The 16,368-nt window shown below is 52.2% G+C and overlaps 2 protein-coding genes across 3 annotated transcripts; one reads left to right on the forward strand and one right to left on the reverse strand.

The window, feature by feature from the left end:
• The first annotated feature begins 2,788 nt into the window (after positions 1–2,788).
• Positions 2,789–10,630, forward strand: Mapmodulin (acidic leucine-rich nuclear phosphoprotein 32 mapmodulin). Of its 2 annotated transcripts, none has more exons than XM_003745535.2 (6): positions 2,789–3,249; positions 3,433–3,547; positions 3,714–3,874; positions 4,073–4,211; positions 7,060–7,190; positions 9,271–10,630. In XM_003745535.2, the coding sequence occupies exons 1-6, from the start codon at positions 3,202–3,204 to the stop codon at positions 9,406–9,408; spliced, it is 732 nt and encodes a 243-aa protein (XP_003745583.1). In that variant the 5' UTR covers positions 2,789–3,201; the 3' UTR covers positions 9,409–10,630. The 2 variants fall into 2 exon arrangements, with proteins under 2 accessions (XP_003745583.1, XP_018495943.1); XM_018640427.1 differs by having other exon boundaries at positions 7,060–7,166.
• Positions 10,631–11,899: 1,269 nt separating this feature from the next.
• LOC100906660 (protein Jade-3) lies at positions 11,900–16,127 on the reverse strand. Its single transcript, XM_029112111.1, has 11 exons — positions 16,011–16,127; positions 15,770–15,886; positions 15,578–15,669; positions 15,222–15,329; positions 15,048–15,135; positions 14,830–14,940; positions 13,805–14,719; positions 13,365–13,717; positions 12,504–13,218; positions 12,236–12,393; positions 11,900–12,130 (listed from the first exon to the last, which is right to left on the reverse strand). The coding sequence occupies exons 1-11, from the start codon at positions 16,125–16,127 to the stop codon at positions 12,094–12,096; spliced, it is 2,811 nt and encodes a 936-aa protein (XP_028967944.1). The 3' UTR covers positions 11,900–12,093.
• Between the last annotated feature and the right edge of the window lie 241 nt (positions 16,128–16,368).

Raw genomic sequence — 16,368 nt, forward strand, 5'->3', positions numbered from 1 at the left:
ACGGGGTTTTGTCCCGCAATCCAAGGGGAACCAGTTATTGGAAACCTCTGACTTGAAGGTTTCTCTCACCACCAGGTTGGCCAAACCAGTAGCGATACATTCGACACGTGCGGATCTTCTCTACGAACGATCTTCCATCGACGAAGGGACATCTCAGTGGATTGAGCTGCGCGGCGAGAGTTTGTCGCCCGGATCCCGTTCCGGAGACGCGGTGCCGATGCCGTCGGATTTCAAGACCAGGTTCCCGAACAGCGCCTTTGAAAGTATTCCGTCACCAATGGCTCCAATGACAAATCCCTCAGCCTCAGCTCAAACTTAGCGAGATGAGGAAGCCTCCCTGTCAGCTCGCCATGCGGTGGTGAATATGTTTTCGAGAGCGGTGCTATGATCCAAGGTGCCATTCGGAATCCCCTGACTGAGTGACCTCTATCGCCGGTAGGGTTCTAGCTCTCAATCGTCTGCAGCGAGATCGTCAGCTACGTCTGCATCGGAGTGATTTAACAGAACTGAGAATCATCCTTTCTGTCGCTATTCATCAATTCATTTCTTTGCTGTCTCTTTACGGTCGTGATGATGAGCAATGGTGAATTGTGAATTTTCTCTCGGAACAAAGAATCATGAAAATCCTCATTCTACTGGTGGTAGTACAATATACTCTATTCACTATCCGACAGTTTCCAGCGAAGGCGGGGTGTCAGATACTGAGTTCTGAGAAAGTTATTGGGGTTGAGAACGTCCTTGCGCGAAGTAGCTTCCCTTTGAAGTTTCGGGGAAAGTTCCCGGTTTCCAGCGAATCCGAACTTGCGTAAATTAAATCTCAACATCTGTGCTCATGAAATCATGCGGATCCTGGGATCAGAAGGCCGTGGAGAGCCGGGTGGTTCTTCAAGTCGATCAGGTCTCGAGTCGTGGTCAGGTGCTCCTAGGTTAGTGACGCCAGTTTCCGGAAGAATTCTGACGTGAGGCGGGATCCTTCTCCATGCCCTCGGCATTCGTTCACAGTTCTACATAGAGACCCCCGTCGATCCCGATTCTGGGAAACGGTACAAAAGTTCCGCTACGAATCACACTCTGAGAGATCTGAGATCTTAATTCTTCGGGAAGGGGGCAGGTGGTCGGAGAACCGGGGAAATCCAGGAGTTTTGTAGGGATTTTGGGAGCGGCTGGGCATGCCATGGATGGGTTGTCTTCCTTTGGTACTGATACTCCGAGAAACTCAAATGGACTACTAAGATCGAACGGCGTCTCCGAGAGTTCCATATTAACAGAGGAATACTGGGCTTTGGGAGCAATGGCGAATTCCACGAAGAGTCGGCTCCCACTCTGTCGACTTTCTGAACGTACTCCTACCCTCTTGCAACTATAAAACCTGCCGTGATAGATGTTGCTCTCTGCGCGAGCCGGAACCGCTCTCTCTAATTGAGGGTTTCCCGTTGGAATGTCTTTCGCATGCGATTGTTCCAAAAGAACCTCTTCCTTGGTGACCGGAGCACCGGAGGGTTTATCCTTCCTCGACCGAACAAGGCGACGAAATGGAATAATGTCAGAATGAGCTCATCCAGGGAGCCCCTATCGCGGGTAGATATCTCAGCTTCGGAGTTCATCGATCGAGTTGTATATAAGGTGGTGAGGAAAGCCAAATGCTCACCCTGACCGAGCAGGGCGAGAGCGTCGACCCGGTGCTCGAAGCTTGGTTGAGGGAGCAAAGCTCCAAGTACCCTGAAGATAATTCCACGATCGACATAGGTGTGATTTGTGATCCATGATTGTGATACATGAGACTGGCCATTGGTACAAGGCGACCAACGGCCTTCGGATGAGAGCTGTCAAGTATCAAGACTCACTACGAGGCGGGAGGCAGGAGTGCCTGACGATCTTGCGCACCCACTTGGCTGAAGAAATGAACTATAAGAAGAATCGGTATCGATCTCGATGAGTGGAGCCTCCAGCATGACAACACCGTCCCTTTGCAGAAGACCGGATTCATTGTAGGGTATTCGCACTGAAATACTCGGAGTATGCCACACCAGATGCAAAGACTGACTTCAGTCAGGAGGACATGCCCTCCTTCCGTGAAAGCATGATGTTGGAGACCGTGAAATCATGTACTGGCCCGAGTTCTCCCATTAGATAACAGCATATCTCCAATGACAAGACACGAAAGCTAGACGCGGGGGGGTACTCGCCCGCCGGGGTGGTGGTTAGCCCTGAGGGTTGACGCGGGGATGAGATCCCTCGGTCAAGGCAGGCAGGAAGTCATCTCAGAAGATGAGAGCACTAATGACTCATGACTAACGATAATATCCCCATCCCCATCAAATCGATATATTCAACAATGATAAGTTACCATTGATAAGCAAACAGAGAATGGAAAACCGTCATTCATTACTCGAGCTTTTTCTTTGGGAGGAGTAGAATTCTTCTGGGTTGGATCGAATTCTGGAGCGAGTTCAGGACAGGTTATCGGCGGTAAGACATTCAAACTAACGTGAGAAGAGCCCACGGTAGGGTGTCGACAGCCTCGTCATGGATACCGATGGGACTCAAGAAGCCTGGACATCTCCGTCTCTGAAGCAGGTCTCACTTCGATCTCCTTACGCCGAGGTCGCTTTTCTCGATTCATAAGACACGGCTCATTCGCGGCCTCTCCGATCGCCCGCCCCCTTTACTCGCTCCGGGATGCGTCCATTCGCTCATTGGAATGTACACAGAGGGGGACGACGGACGGCAGGTTTGTTGTTGCCTACCTGCGATCCTGGTGCGGCCGCAGCAGCCAGCAGCAGTAGATCTTCTCGTTTGCCGCCGCCGCCACCGTAGCAGAAGCGGCATTCGTTGTGTTGTCATCGTCGTGGTGGTGGTGGTAGTCGTCGTCGTTGTCGTCTTGTGGCCTTCTTGAACAACGAGCGGTTCAAAACAACACAGTGTTGTTTCGCTGCTGCTCAAACCGCTAGTGGAAGTGTTTTCTGACGACACGGAGCTCTGGCAGCAAGCATATCACTCGCTGTGTTGAGAGTTAGAGGTTCGACGTATCCCGGTGCTGCATCGGTATTGAAAGTCGCGCCTACGGACCACAAACTTGTGTTTCGTATCTCGCGAGCTATTGGCGGACAGAAAATAGCGACAGGCTACCGCTAGGGTCGGTGTTCCGAAAAAAACGTGAGGCAAAACACTGCTCAGTGCAAACACGCACGCGCCGACGACATGGAGAAACGGATCGAGCTTGAAAAACGTGGACGCAAGCCCGAGAAGGTACGTATTCGGCGGGCATGCGTTCACGCACAACGCCAGCACGTAGGCACCGAACAGGCCTAGCGACATGAGTTGGGCATTCGTGTTCCTCGGGAAATATCCATGATCAGAGGCTCGCTGCGGGTCGGCTCGCGCCGGACGCCGTTCCTTCCGCCATACGAATATTTTCTTGTGTTGATCTAGGTGGTCGATTTGAATCTGGACAACGCACGGTCTACCAGCATCGTTGGACTGACAAGCGACCTTGTAAACTTACGCACTCTCAGCCTGAACAGCGTCGGTCTCACCTCATTGAAAGGTAAGCGGTTGACACCCGCATCCTGCAACATGATCGCCGATTGTACAACAGGTGTCGAGAAACGACGGTTACAGTTGAGGGTGATGATGACGATGATCGGTGGCCGCTCGTAGAATTCGCTCATTCTGGAAGTGGAGCTGAGTCGACTCATCGACGTCTCTTCCAGGTTTCCCCAAGCTACCAAAGCTCGAAAGACTAGAACTCTCCGACAATCGTATCTCCGGGGGACTGCAAGCGTTCCACGGATCGCCGCTACTGACGCATCTTAATTTATCCAACAACCGGATCGAGGATTTGGAAACAGTTAAACCTTTGGCTGAACTCAAAGTAAGCTGCTGTCCTCTACTCAGTCAGACCTACATATGCAAGCATGAACCGCCGGATTTATCGATGAAAACCCGCCGGCCCACGAGCTCGTTGGGAACGCTCAGCGGCCGGAGGATCCTTTTTCTCGCGGGTCGGTCATCTCCTTAGACCAAGGAAATGTATTTGAATCTAGAGCTGAGGAAAAATTTGATTCCACAGCAGCTTCGCATCTTGGATCTGTTCAACTGCGGAGTGACGAGTGTTGAGGGTTATCGAGAGAAAATGTTCGCCATGTTGCCTAATCTGAAGTACTTGGACGGCTACGATATGCACGAGAATGAAGCTTCGTCGGACGAGGGTGAGTACGAGTTCTCAGAACCGATTCCCATCGCAGCATAGCTACCGAGGTCTGGAGACAGGTTCCTTGGCACAATCCGCGCATCGCGAGGCGATTGCATGCGCTCCAGTGGACTCCTCACGGTCTTCCGGGGAAACGTACAAACTACGGACCCATAGAGACGAAGGCTTCCCTTGGACGCTCGTCAAGGACTGCCCAATCTTCCCTCAGGGTCGTGGATCAGCGACTGCCATGCTCCCCGATCCTCTTGACTCCTACCGATCAGCCGTGCGTCGCATAAAATCAAACCCCTCCTCCAGAACTCCATTTTAATCATTCGAATCGAATACGATAGGATGGAAGGCTGAATCGAGGGTCCCGCTCGCTGAGATTCGACTTCGCGGCTAGCAGACTCCTGAGCGAGAATCAGAGCGTCTGAGCGGGCCGTACGCCCTCTCGGACGACACAGCCGTCAGGCTTATCAGTCTTCAACGATCGTTGAGGAGCGAAACTATGAGGAAACGTTCGGACATCGACGGCGTTGTGCTGAGGTTCGCGCTCCCAAGGACACTCGGTATCGGGATTCCAACCGGTGCACTCGATTCGGTCCTGGCCGGAAGAACTCTCGGAGTTTTCTCGCCGTGGAAATCGGGCGGGCTGTCTGTCCGGAGGCTTGCCCCGTCATTCGCATTTCGCCGCGTGTCCAGAGTTCCGCGGTTGTTCGAGTCCGGTCGTGTTGGGGGAGCCCCTCAGGAGGGCGACGACGCTGCCACTATCCGAGCCTCCCTATGTGAAATAATGCTGCACGGTTTTTGGCGGCAAAACGGTATTTGCGCGAACCCCCCTACCGAAGTCGCTGAGCTCGATTCGGATGCTTTCCGCTCTTCGACAGGCTGTAGCTCCTCCTCAGACTATGTTGTCGGGGATAGAACACGAATCGGTACGAACGTTGGTACTGTCGATTTAGGCCGCGGCAAAACGACGGTTGTGGCAGCGAGTCAGGTCTCCTTGCCTACGGAGCGCGCGCATCCAAGCCTCTCCGGCGAACCAGCTACGGTTAGCATGTTCCAGACAGGCGGAGAGTCAGTCGATCGACGGCGAAAGGCGTCTCTATGTACACGCTGCCTGCTCACTGCTGCTGCTGCTACTGGTTGCTGTGATGATGGCTATACTCCGCCTCCTGTGACTGTCCTTCCCCAAAGTAAGCCGGCCGGTGGCGGCGGGCAGATAGGCAAGCAATCCGCCAGGCTTCCTTTCTTTCGCTACAGCAAACGCCGCCGCGGCAGCGACGACCACAGCAGCGACAACAACACCAACAACGGCCTCTCTCTTGCTGTCCTAGTGTTGGCGGCGGCGGCAAGCAGACACACACAGTGTTCGAAGTAGCTCGCTCGCTCGCTCATTTGCTCACCCGCTCACTCGAGCGCTCCCTGTCTCTCTCTCGGTTTTCGCTCGCCCATTCGGTCGCTGTTCGTTCGTTTGTCCGCTCGCTCGCTCCCAAAGCTCTCTTGGCTTCCCAAAGCTTCGGTAGCAGCAGGCGCGTCCGGTTCCCCCAGGCTTCACTTCGTTTGTTCGTTCGTTCGTTCAGGCAAAACAACTGAAAATGCGTCGGATTATCCGCGAGGACGGCACCCTTCTCGGTAGGTGGCTCACGAAGAAACGTGTTGTTGACGTTTATCCTCCCTACCAGTGGTAGTTCCCGGACGATCGTGTGTGCGTGCTTTCGCTCGTAGAGTGAGCTTGCCCGGCGGCGAGATGCCGGCAAGCCGCGGCTCGATTCCGCTCTCGAGTTCCGTGCGGGCTTCGCCGCCCGTCTTTCTGGACGTGTGATTTTTCTATCTGATCGTCGACCGGCGAGTTTCCTCATTGTGTCTACGTGAGATTAATTTATTTTCGCCCCGTTCGCTTTCCCGCCCGCTCGAGAGCTTCCAGCCCGGCGGCGCAGTGCTGGAGCCGGAGTTGAGTATGGGAGCGCTCGTCGAGTACCGTGCTCATGACTTGCGGAATCCTCCGCGGTGGAGCGGCTCCCCGCCTTGCGAGTTTCCCGCTAGAACACCTGAAAAAAACATAGAACCCAAAAGACACATGGCGGCGAAGCCGCCGACGAACCGGCGGCTGCATTGGCGGTATAACATGTCGTCTGTGTGTTGATGCCGACTGGCTGCTGCGGCCGCTGCTTCTGCACAGGCTTGTGCTGGTTGTTGCCGGCGGCGGCCGCGGCGGCGGCTACCCAACAACAGCCAAGGCAGGCATGCGGACGAACAGGCGTGCGGACGACTGGTGGGTTCGGTAGGCGCTCGCTCGCTCACTCGTCGACCACGGACAGAGCTCTCAACGGGTGGATCTCAACGACCGTTGGCGCCAAGCCATGCCGGCGTGGCTTCAGCGATTGCGTAGGGCCGGCTGATTCGGCGTAAAATTACGTGCATCCAATATCTCGAACAAATCGAAACCGAATAGAACTGCATTCAATGGAGGGGGCTCCGGGGTTCCGGCTCCGATGATGAAGGCCAACGAGGACATGATATACGCTGCCTGCCGCCCCGACGATTTGTTTCTGGCGAATTTCGGGGATTCAATCCAGAGGGATATAGATCCACGCTGAAAGCTGACGTCGTGCTAGTTTGATGCATCAGGGCGGATAACTCCGTAGAGTGCTCTGCTGAGGAAGATGATTTCATTTCCGGACGGAATCCGTCAGACCTCCTTGTGGTAGAGCGGCACAGACGCGCAAGGGCGGCTTCCGTACGGTTATTGCTCAAATTTTCCCGCATTGGTCTATGGCAGCTGCTACAATTAAATTTGGGATGTCCTGCATGGAAGGATGGAAATTCTGTTGGTATACGAGCTCTTATCTTCTTTGTTGCAGGTGAGGAAGATGATGATGATGATGAGGCCGATGAGGAAGAAGAAGTCGGGGACGAAGATGAAGAGGATGAACCCGAAGGCGCGGACGAAGAGGACGAGGAGGAAGATGTAGGTCTCGAATATCTTGAAAAGGTAAACGTTATCACCCTCACGAGGAGCGAAGGATGGATTGTTGAATCGATTCAGGATTTGGTTGATCGATTCATGGGAGGATTGATTGATCGTAAGGTTGATTGATACGATTTAATTGGCTCAGTTTGTCTTCCACTTCCATACAGCTCGAGCGCTTTCGTTTCCACCGCAAGCGTTTGAGAGGCATTCGAACGGTATGAATTCGTTTGTCTTTGCGATAAGCTCTGAAAATCTCTGTGTGGACGTCACTGTGTCTCAATCTTGTTGGAATGGGGAATAGCGCCTTTGCTTAGTTTGGTATGCGCGGCATCTTCAGGCAGGCTCGATGGATCTATGAATTGATCGAGATCGCTTTCGAGTAGCTTCAAGAGATGTCAGGTCGGGAGCTGTCAGTTCATCTGCTTCGCCGGGTCAATTATTTCAATGCAAGAGTTCGCAAGGGGAGCGCTGTCTTGGCTGACGATTCCTCGAGAAGCCAAGTGAATTTGTCTGATGTAAATGCGACCGGAAAAGACAGCGCGTCTCTCAGAACACGGTATTTTCTTCAAGCAAGGGGGAATATCAGATATCTTTCGGACCAGTTGGTTTACAGTCGACTGGAATCATTATCCTCGGAGTCGTCCGAAATCCATTTGGAGCCAGATTCTAGCGTCGTTCCTGTCCATCGACGGCCTTAGAACGTTGACCGCTCCACAAGATGCCTTCCTCGACGCGGATTCTCTTATCGAGGTCTCAACCTGCTCTTCTCCGATGTGCCGATTGTAGGCCTTTGAACGATTCGCATTGCGCGAGTTCGGCGGTAGAGTCATAGCCAGAATGTTGAAGCCCGCAGTGATCTTCATTAGCCCTCGTCCACTGTTTTGCGGAAGAGAGCACAATGATCCGTATGCGCAGTCGCTCGACCACCTTGTTCGCTTGACGGCCTGATGTTGGTGCCGGTATGTGGCACTTGTTGTTGTTCCCGCCGCTCGCTGTGGGCTGCAGTCCCGCGGATTCGGCGGAATCACTCTCTCGCTCATTTTCGTGGTCCGCCATTTTGTAGCGTCCCTGGGAAAGCGGACCCGCCATAATCGACCAATAACTCTCTTTCTCTCGCTTCTTCATCTCTTTCTCTTTCATCCTTCTCTCTCTCGATTTCTCGCCGACCGAGGAGCGCTTAGACTGCTGCTGGAGTCGTCGGACGAATGAACGAACTCACCACTGCGTGGATTGAGGGGTTGTCTCCTCCGCCGCAGCCGGTATATTGTCGAATCGACTGGCGGAACCTCGGCTGTAAAGAACATTCCGAAGAGAGAGGACGAGAGTGGATGCCGGGGGATGGAGATGCGGAGCGACCGGCGAGTTGTCTCCCGAGAGTTTGCAGTAGAACCATGACAATGATAGAACCGTTTGCATCGGAGGCGGCATGTCCCTCTTACTGCATCACTTCAGTGCTTGCTGGTAGAGCGGTCGCCGCTACTGACTCTACTCTCGCTCCGCTGCGACTAGACCCGAGCCTGACGAACCCCCATTTCGAGGCGGTACAAGGCGAAGTTTTCTTCCGTTGTTGCTCAGCCAGGGTGATGCACAACGTCGTGATCCTCGCAGTCGGCCAAGCAAACCCTCTCCAGCGGGATTCTCAGCCTTCTATGGGGCTGAGCTATCTTCCCCGATCTCGAACTTTGCCGAGTCTGGTGTAGAGCGAAGAGTTTTCGCTCAATTCGGTCCCTCTACGACGACATCCACACTCTTGATAATAGAAGGGAATCATTACTTTCGTTGCCGAGTGTTGATCCGAAGCGATCACATCAAGCTTGCTGAAATCGAGCGATCACTGTCCGCGAAAATCGATGGGTCGAGCAGAAGCTTCCGAAGCAAGTTCAGCATACCTGTAGATAGCGTATGACCTGCCGTTCATCTGAGCATGTCGAGCTTCACGTTACGACGGCGTTAATCAATCAATCAAATATTATCCTATCGATCAATCAACCAATCCAATCATCGACCTCGAGCTCGTCCTTCCCTCTTCGATCCTTCCTCGAGCTTACGCTGGCTTCCACCCTAGATCTCTTTCTGAATCGGAGATTTGTTCTATTTACAGGAAGATATCGATGAGGACGATGAAGCCGACTACGAACCCGGAGACAAAGAAGGTTCTTCGGCAGCGGCTGGTGACGATGATGACGATGAGGAGGGAAGTTCCGATCAACCTGCGAAAAAGAAGAAGAAATCTGAATAGACATCATCCAATTAGTGTGACTGACCATTTCCGCTACTACAACATCAACAAAAACCCAGCCTACCACATCATCATTGATTCTGAAGTCACAACAATTATTTCTCATCGAGGGCATTGAAATTCGAAACACCTATCAGGAAAAACCTCGATGACCTTCCACAAACGCCTCAAATGTACCCCGCGGCGGATGCTTCGAGGGAAAGCGCCATTCGAGGGAAGTTTCCGTCATCTTGTGAAGATTAACAGACAACGACCGAATGACTGACTGAGTGATGGACGCCGAGTCCAATCATTCTGGATCATCATCTTCATCATCTTTATTATAAATATTATTATTATTATTATCACTATTGTCTACATCCACAACAACAACAACCAACAACAACAACATCAACAACAACAAGGCATATCTTGCTGGTATGTCGGAAAACGAGGCATTTTTTCTTCATCGATGCATCTAGAACGTAAATTAGAGTGAAGGAAGAACAGCGAGAGCTGAAGAGAAGAGACCACGACTCGTCCAAGGACGAGTTTCGCAAGCAAACCCAAAAATATTCCACATCGAGATCATAGCATTCGGCCATACCTCCGAGGGCTTTCCGTATGTATCCAACCATGCATATGTGAGGAGCTGTAAGAAGAAAACTAGAAACCGATCGAGATAAACGGCGATTACAAAACTACTTAGTCAATTGAAAACCCATCATTTCTCAACGAGCATCCACAGTAGTGATCTACCTGGCCCCGTCAGTGTTCTCGTATCAAAGGCATCGGCTCTCGCAGGATGAGCCGCGGTAGCACTGAAATGGTTGCATCAATGTCAGCGAGAAGAGATCGATCTCAGAAGATGGAGCGCAAAAGGAGCGGTTTGAGAAAGCTTGCCTGGACAAGGCGAAGTCCCGCGTTGTACAGAGGATCAACATCTTTCTTCGGCGACGGATGAGCAGGATTCCACTGGCCTACGAGGACCGCGATCGCAACGGGGAGATGAAGCCTCGTTGGCCTTCTTCTGCGGGGGATCGTGTGCGAACTGTGTAAATTGTGTATCGAGTCTGTTTTCATTTCATGGGAGACCCCCGTAAGCAGGATATCTACAGCTCAATCCGAATACGTCTCACAGCAACTCACTAGTTTTTGTCAGGCTCAGACTTCAACTTGCAGCTTCCACTTCTGCTGCTACTGCTCTATTACATGATATTATGGTGAATTGAATGAAAGGTTTTCGATTGCGAACAAGATGTGTGTGAACTGATTGAGTCGATACGGTAGAGTCTTATTTCGAGATAACCCTATTTTCGTAGTATTATCATTATCCTGGTTCGAATGATGCGTGATGCACCGGGCTCTCGAAGTCTCGATCTTCGGGTCGGCGTTCGATCAATGCGGGACAAACTGGGACCACACTCTTTGGGATTCATTTCCGTCGGGCGTCCTTCAAATCCTTTCGCTCCTCGTCGCATGCCAATGTCCTGCACTTCTTCAAGTCAGTTCCTCGAAGCTCCGCTTCTTCCGCAGAGAGCGGGGGCTATGGGGAGTTTTCTACAGGCAATTGTTTGACTGAATCGCGCAGCCGACAAGCATTATCGCCCCGTACCTCAGTCGAGCACGAGGCTTTGTGCTCGGTCAGTTATCGTGACGTCAGTATCTCTGGGGAGCTTCGGATGATGGTTCCGTTGGGTCTCGCAACCTCGGGGAGATTGTCAACCGGCCAAAGGCTGTCCCAACATCAGCCCTTGGTCGGTCGTGGAAGCTGACTTCTCGTGGGAGCTGAGATTCTAAGATTTGTGACGATTTATCGGTACGGCTCTCAACGTCGGGTTCTGGCAATCGATTCTCTATTGGTTCCGACGTTGAGGATCGCTTGTTTTCCCCGCCGAAGGAACCAGGCATCCGGATCTCGTTGGATGGAAGCTGCTTGAGAAACCATCGAATGTCTGAAGGAACGGGAAGGGGAGGCAGCAGCATCTGGATGCCATCCGGGAAATATTTCCAATCGACTTGCAACCTTCGAAAATCGACATCTATCGGACTCATCGATGTATTGATTGATTGAGATGATTGACTGGAAGCTGATTGGTGAAGTTTCATGACATTACACTATCAATGCCAGCGAGAGAGGAACATCTGCCGCAGATGTACAAATTTTAGGTCATTCATTGTACATAAGACATTCAGTGCGGAAGGCTTAGAGACCGCGGCAGTTTAGGGTTCGCTTCAGTGCAGGAGATTATGGAAGATCGATCGAGCACAAGGAAATAAAGAGAAACATACGAAAATTCGAATCAACATTCCTCCTTTTCGCTAATGAAGAACATTAGAGTAGAGAGCTGGGGAACCCCTCACTGCAGCAAATACCATGGAAGATATCCCTGGCGCCATCACCGAATCGGAGCTGAGATCGAAAACGTCAGGAATTATTGCTCTCATCACCCATGCGGTATGAGTACAGTATTCGTTCTTTGAGAACTGTGGATTGGTGAATTTATTTTACATGATGCGAATGATTCGATATGAACTCTGGCTGGAATCGATGGTTTCGAGATCCAGTTAATATACTCTCCAACAATAGATATCAATTTGACTCTTGATTGACCACCCGTATGTATGTACTATTGGGATCGATCCCGTAGACCACCTCGTTGGAACTTCACTGAGGCATCATCTCGAACAAGTGAAATGACGGTGTCATTGGCGGTTCGCTTTCCCACTCCTTAGATTGCGCCTGTGGAGGGAGTCAAGAGTTATTTCCATGGGATGGCATGAGTCCCCCCTCGCCAATCAACTCCATCGCTCACAGCCGCCCTCAATTCGTTGGCTGAAGCCTCACTTTGAGAAAGGTTCCAAGTCCCTCTCGCTGAGCTTCTTCAAGCGAACGGAGCACTCGATGAAAACTGGACTACTGGTTTGCGCTGAATTCTGGGCCGTTCTCTGTTCTGCAGCACGCGGTGCAGACAAGGACTTTTTCCTCGTTTCCCCGTCGGGGTTCTGAAAGAGACAGGCGCGGACCCATATTATTCCCAGATCCTATTGATGAGACGATTAAGGAGCTCCGTCTTGAATCGGATAGATAGCGATTCCAACAATCATTAGCTCACCACTCTGGACGGAAGCTTCGATCTCTTTTCGGGAGATATGGAAATTTCCCGGTGTCGGAGTACTCGTATCTCGCTCGTTTCACTTGGTGAGGGTTGGGAGCAGATCGTAGGACGGGGAGGTCGCTTCTGCCTCGTTGACTCAATCGATGGGAGATTGACCCTTTTCGATCTCATCGCTTCCCTGGATTCTTCTTTGACCTGTTTCATTTGACTAATCGAGCTTAGTTGATCGGTCGACTCGACCCGAGGCGTGAGGTTCGCTTTACGTGTATGCCCTGGAGAGATTTTCATTTTTCTCGCCGTCTGCAGCCCTGCTCCAAGAGGGGGCTCTTTTGTCGCAGAGGTCAAACGTCTATGGCGGGATCGACGAGTCCTCTTCCTGTTCGCCATGCTTTCGACGAGCTCTTCACCGGTGAGAATCTCCAGCGAAGTATCTGAATCGTAATCCGTCGAAGTCACAATTTGATTCTGAGGACTCTGCGGACTAGCCGCCGACCGCGACCCCTGTGTCCGCATCGTTTTCCGGATCATCTTCAAACTCGACGATTGTTGCGAGGCGAAATCACTTTGAAGGGCGGGGATCATCGAGCGTTTGAATGGGCCACCCCGTCTGCGTCCTATGCGAAGAAATTTGTGCGACGACGATGAGGAGGACGACAGAGGCGACGAGAGCGTCGTCAGCGGCGGCGAGCTTGTCAATATTTCCGTCGAGTCGCTGTAAATTCACACGTTCAACTGAGTTGCCATCCAACTCCTCCCGAGAGATTCGATTGGTCTACCGACATGACATGATGATTGTCTGATTTTCAAGAATCCGACCCGATTCTCATGAATCGTTCGCTGCTCAACGCGTCAACCAACCTGCGTCTCCGAGTCCCCGCTGCTCTGGGTCTGCTCTTCGTTAAAGGACCCTCCCCCAGGGGCCGATTCTCATCGACTTCGAAGACTAATTTCCGTCGCTTCACGTGTCGGTCCTGTTCTTTACTGGCACATGCGTCCGATGTGAACGGAGAGCTCTTCTGTTTGTTCGGTGTCCGTTTTTTCGGCGAGGTCAGCTCGGTCTTGTTCAGTCGATCGTCTTCATCATCTTTGGCGACGGCTCTTAGGAGAGAAGCGCTGACGGAGTAGGCTGGGTAGCCGTAGATCTTCTCGAACGAATGCAATCGATCGTAGATATCGTCGAGACGATTCGCCGTTCGTATCACGCGGAGAGACTGGAAAGACAATGCGAATTATGTTCTCTTCGCTCTCTCCCGAGGACCACATGATATAGGAATATCCGAGCACTCGGATCCACCCACCTCTGGATGTTCTTCGGCATTCCTTAGCTGACACATCGTAACATCCTCTCTCGCACGTATCCAACTTTTCTTCGTTTTCTCACGTCGTTGTAGTAGATAACTGAGATTGCGAGCTCGTTCGAGATCCTGCCGAACGTGGACGAGAGTCCGGATCCGGGAGGAGAGCTCGTCATCGATATAGACGGGGGGCTTCAAGCTCTCTTCGTGTTTCGGTGGTAGGAGAGGTTTCCCATTGGCGGCTAGCCGCTTGAGTTTCCAGTAGTTGAAGATTTGATCCGCTCCCAGCGGGTCCACGACCGACCGGAGATGTGCCGCCGTCTCGTGCGGATTCACGAAGTCGTAGAAGCGCTGCGAAGCGTTCTCAATACTGCCCGCCTGGAGATCTTTGCCGTCGAGTTTACCCGGACTTTTGTGCGTTTTCTTCCCGTGCTTCCGGCAATAGCTCTTGAGTTCCAGCGCATCCTGAGCGGAACCCTCGTGGAGATCCATGCTCATGGTCAGAGCCGCTTTCTGAGCGCAAGTCACGTGATAGGCGATGTCGCATCCTTTGACGCAGCATTGGATACAAACTCCGATGAAGTCTTTTCTGCAGATGGTGCATTTCAGTTTCCTGCGCCACGCGGGCAGCCGGTGCAGATTTTGGAGCGGCTGCATGAGCTCAGGGTCCCCAATGGTTACTTCGGGGACCCATAGAGCGCATGCGACGTGTGCCCAGAGGTCAAGATCAGCATCTGGTTTCAGGGCTCCACCGAGAGTGGGACAGAGAGCGCATTCTGGCTTGATATTATAGCCCCGAGCGCAGGGCACGCATAGCCAACTACCGGCCGGGACGGACACGATACCATAGCAGGCCTGATGGACGCAGAGGTCGCACTGGTCGCAGAACACCATCTCGTTGCCTTCTTCGGACTCCGGCTAAAATCGAAGCGACAATCAGCTGCGCGTTGCCTCATATCACTACCGCTAATACTACTTGGAATAGGTATCGCAGTTCTTGGCGAAGCTTCCGCGATTCCCAAACTCACTGAAAGGCACACGTCGCATTGAGTGTCCTCGTCGTACTCAATGCCGAACTGACTGGATTGGAGATTGTTGTGACAGCGGGTCTCGAGATCGTCCACAACTCTTTCCAATACCTACGAAGAACGAATCCAGTCAAGCAAATGAGAAGGAGGTCCCTTCCGTCTGAAGCCCGCTCGAATCTCCTCTGATAGAACGCAAGAATATAATTTCGGCTCTTTACCTCTTCCGACAGCTCCTTCAAGCCACAAGCTGCTCTCTGCCTGTTCATCAGCTGAAGCCATGCGAAATCCAGGGGATCGATATTGTACCTGAATTCAAAAAGATATTCCCTCAATCGACCGGAACTGAGTTTCCGCTGCGCCGCAACATCTCGTCTTTGTCTCTTGGCTCTAACCTCGGCTTGCTTTCAAGTTTCCGCTGTAACCCCTCCGGATCACAAAACTCGTGCGTAAGCTCGCTGAACATCTCTTCTCGTCGGGTGACGTTGATGAGTTTCTTGGGCCTGAGCACACGAAGTATCTTAATTAGGTAATTTTCCTCCTATCCGTAGTCCCAAGCTCGCCAACGAGTAGCCCTCGAGTGCTACCGGGGATTCGCCGGCGATCCATAGCATCAGGGTATACGGGAAGCCGAACACGCTTCGCGGCGATCGCCTTGGATTTTCTTCTAGTTTCGCGAGGTTTCCCCCGATCAATTGGTCGAGAGCTCTGTCGTTCACATTGAGGGGAACCATCGGAATTGAGGACTCACATGGTGAAAGGTCCCAGTATTGCGTCCATCGCCGTAGTGATTTTTCGCTGCTTGACCATGATGAGCGGAGCGGCTTCGGGGTTCACAGGAATCTGTAACATCCCCTTCGTGAAACTGTATTCTGCAACAAGGGCGTTCGTGTGACAGGTGTCTCGGCGATTCGAGACGGAGAGCCCCTGCTAATTCTCTCACCTGAACTCCTTTATCGTAATCCGACCTCCATGGTTCCACTATTGCCCAGAAAGTGTCGGGATCCAGGTGCTCTGTATCAGGCACTTTCATCGCCGTGATGAGATCTTTTCGGAACAGCTGGAGAGTACGGAGGATTTCGTCGATATCGTTCCAATCTCAATCCGTGGAAAGAGGCCATCCATGAATTTCGATCACCTCCGCCAGATAACCTTATGTGAGCATGATCACTGCCCAAACTCACCTCTGCCGGCTTATCCCGCATGATTTTTTCCCTGATGAGGGGCGGGAGCGAAGACAGGTCGCCCTCGCGGGGCCCGAACCCGCCCGCAGAGGATCTCCGCGATGTGGTGTCCCTCATTGCGGGAGAATCGATCCGATATCTAGGGAGTCATCTGTGGAGACCATTCGTTAGTATGAATTCGGTTCTCCTTGATTCAGATCTTTCGGAGGCGGGAAAACTCCGGGAAGCACGGCACCGATTCGGGGCTCGTTCTTGTCCCTAAGCTGTCACGGTGGTATTTTCAGCAATGGGGGGCAATGGTTTCCTATCGGGGCAAATGCATCCTGTATCCGTCGCGCGGAATTCCGTAATGTATGTC

The sequence above is a fragment of the Galendromus occidentalis genome, unplaced genomic scaffold (genome assembly GCF_000255335.2).
Source record: "Galendromus occidentalis unplaced genomic scaffold, Mocc_1.1 scf7180000077484, whole genome shotgun sequence".
NCBI lineage: Eukaryota > Metazoa > Arthropoda > Arachnida > Mesostigmata > Phytoseiidae > Galendromus > Galendromus occidentalis.

Coding starts and splice junctions, on each gene's coding strand:
- Mapmodulin (XM_003745535.2), top strand. CDS start 3,202: ATGGAGAAACGGATCGAGCTTGAAAAACGTGGACGCAAGCCCGAGAAG. Junction 3,875..4,072: donor AACCTTTGGCTGAACTCAAA/GTAAGCTGCTGT, acceptor TTGATTCCACAG/CAGCTTCGCATCTTGGATCT. Junction 4,212..7,059: donor TGAAGCTTCGTCGGACGAGG/GTGAGTACGAGT, acceptor TCTTTGTTGCAG/GTGAGGAAGATGATGATGAT.
- LOC100906660 (XM_029112111.1), bottom strand. CDS start 16,127: ATGAGGGACACCACATCGCGGAGATCCTCTGCGGGCGGGTTCGGGCCC. Junction 14,941..15,047: donor TGAAGGAGCTGTCGGAAGAG/GTAAAGAGCCGA, acceptor CGTTCTTCGTAG/GTATTGGAAAGAGTTGTGGA. Junction 12,394..12,503: donor CGAAGCTTCCGTCCAGAGTG/GTGAGCTAATGA, acceptor TGTCTCTTTCAG/AACCCCGACGGGGAAACGAG.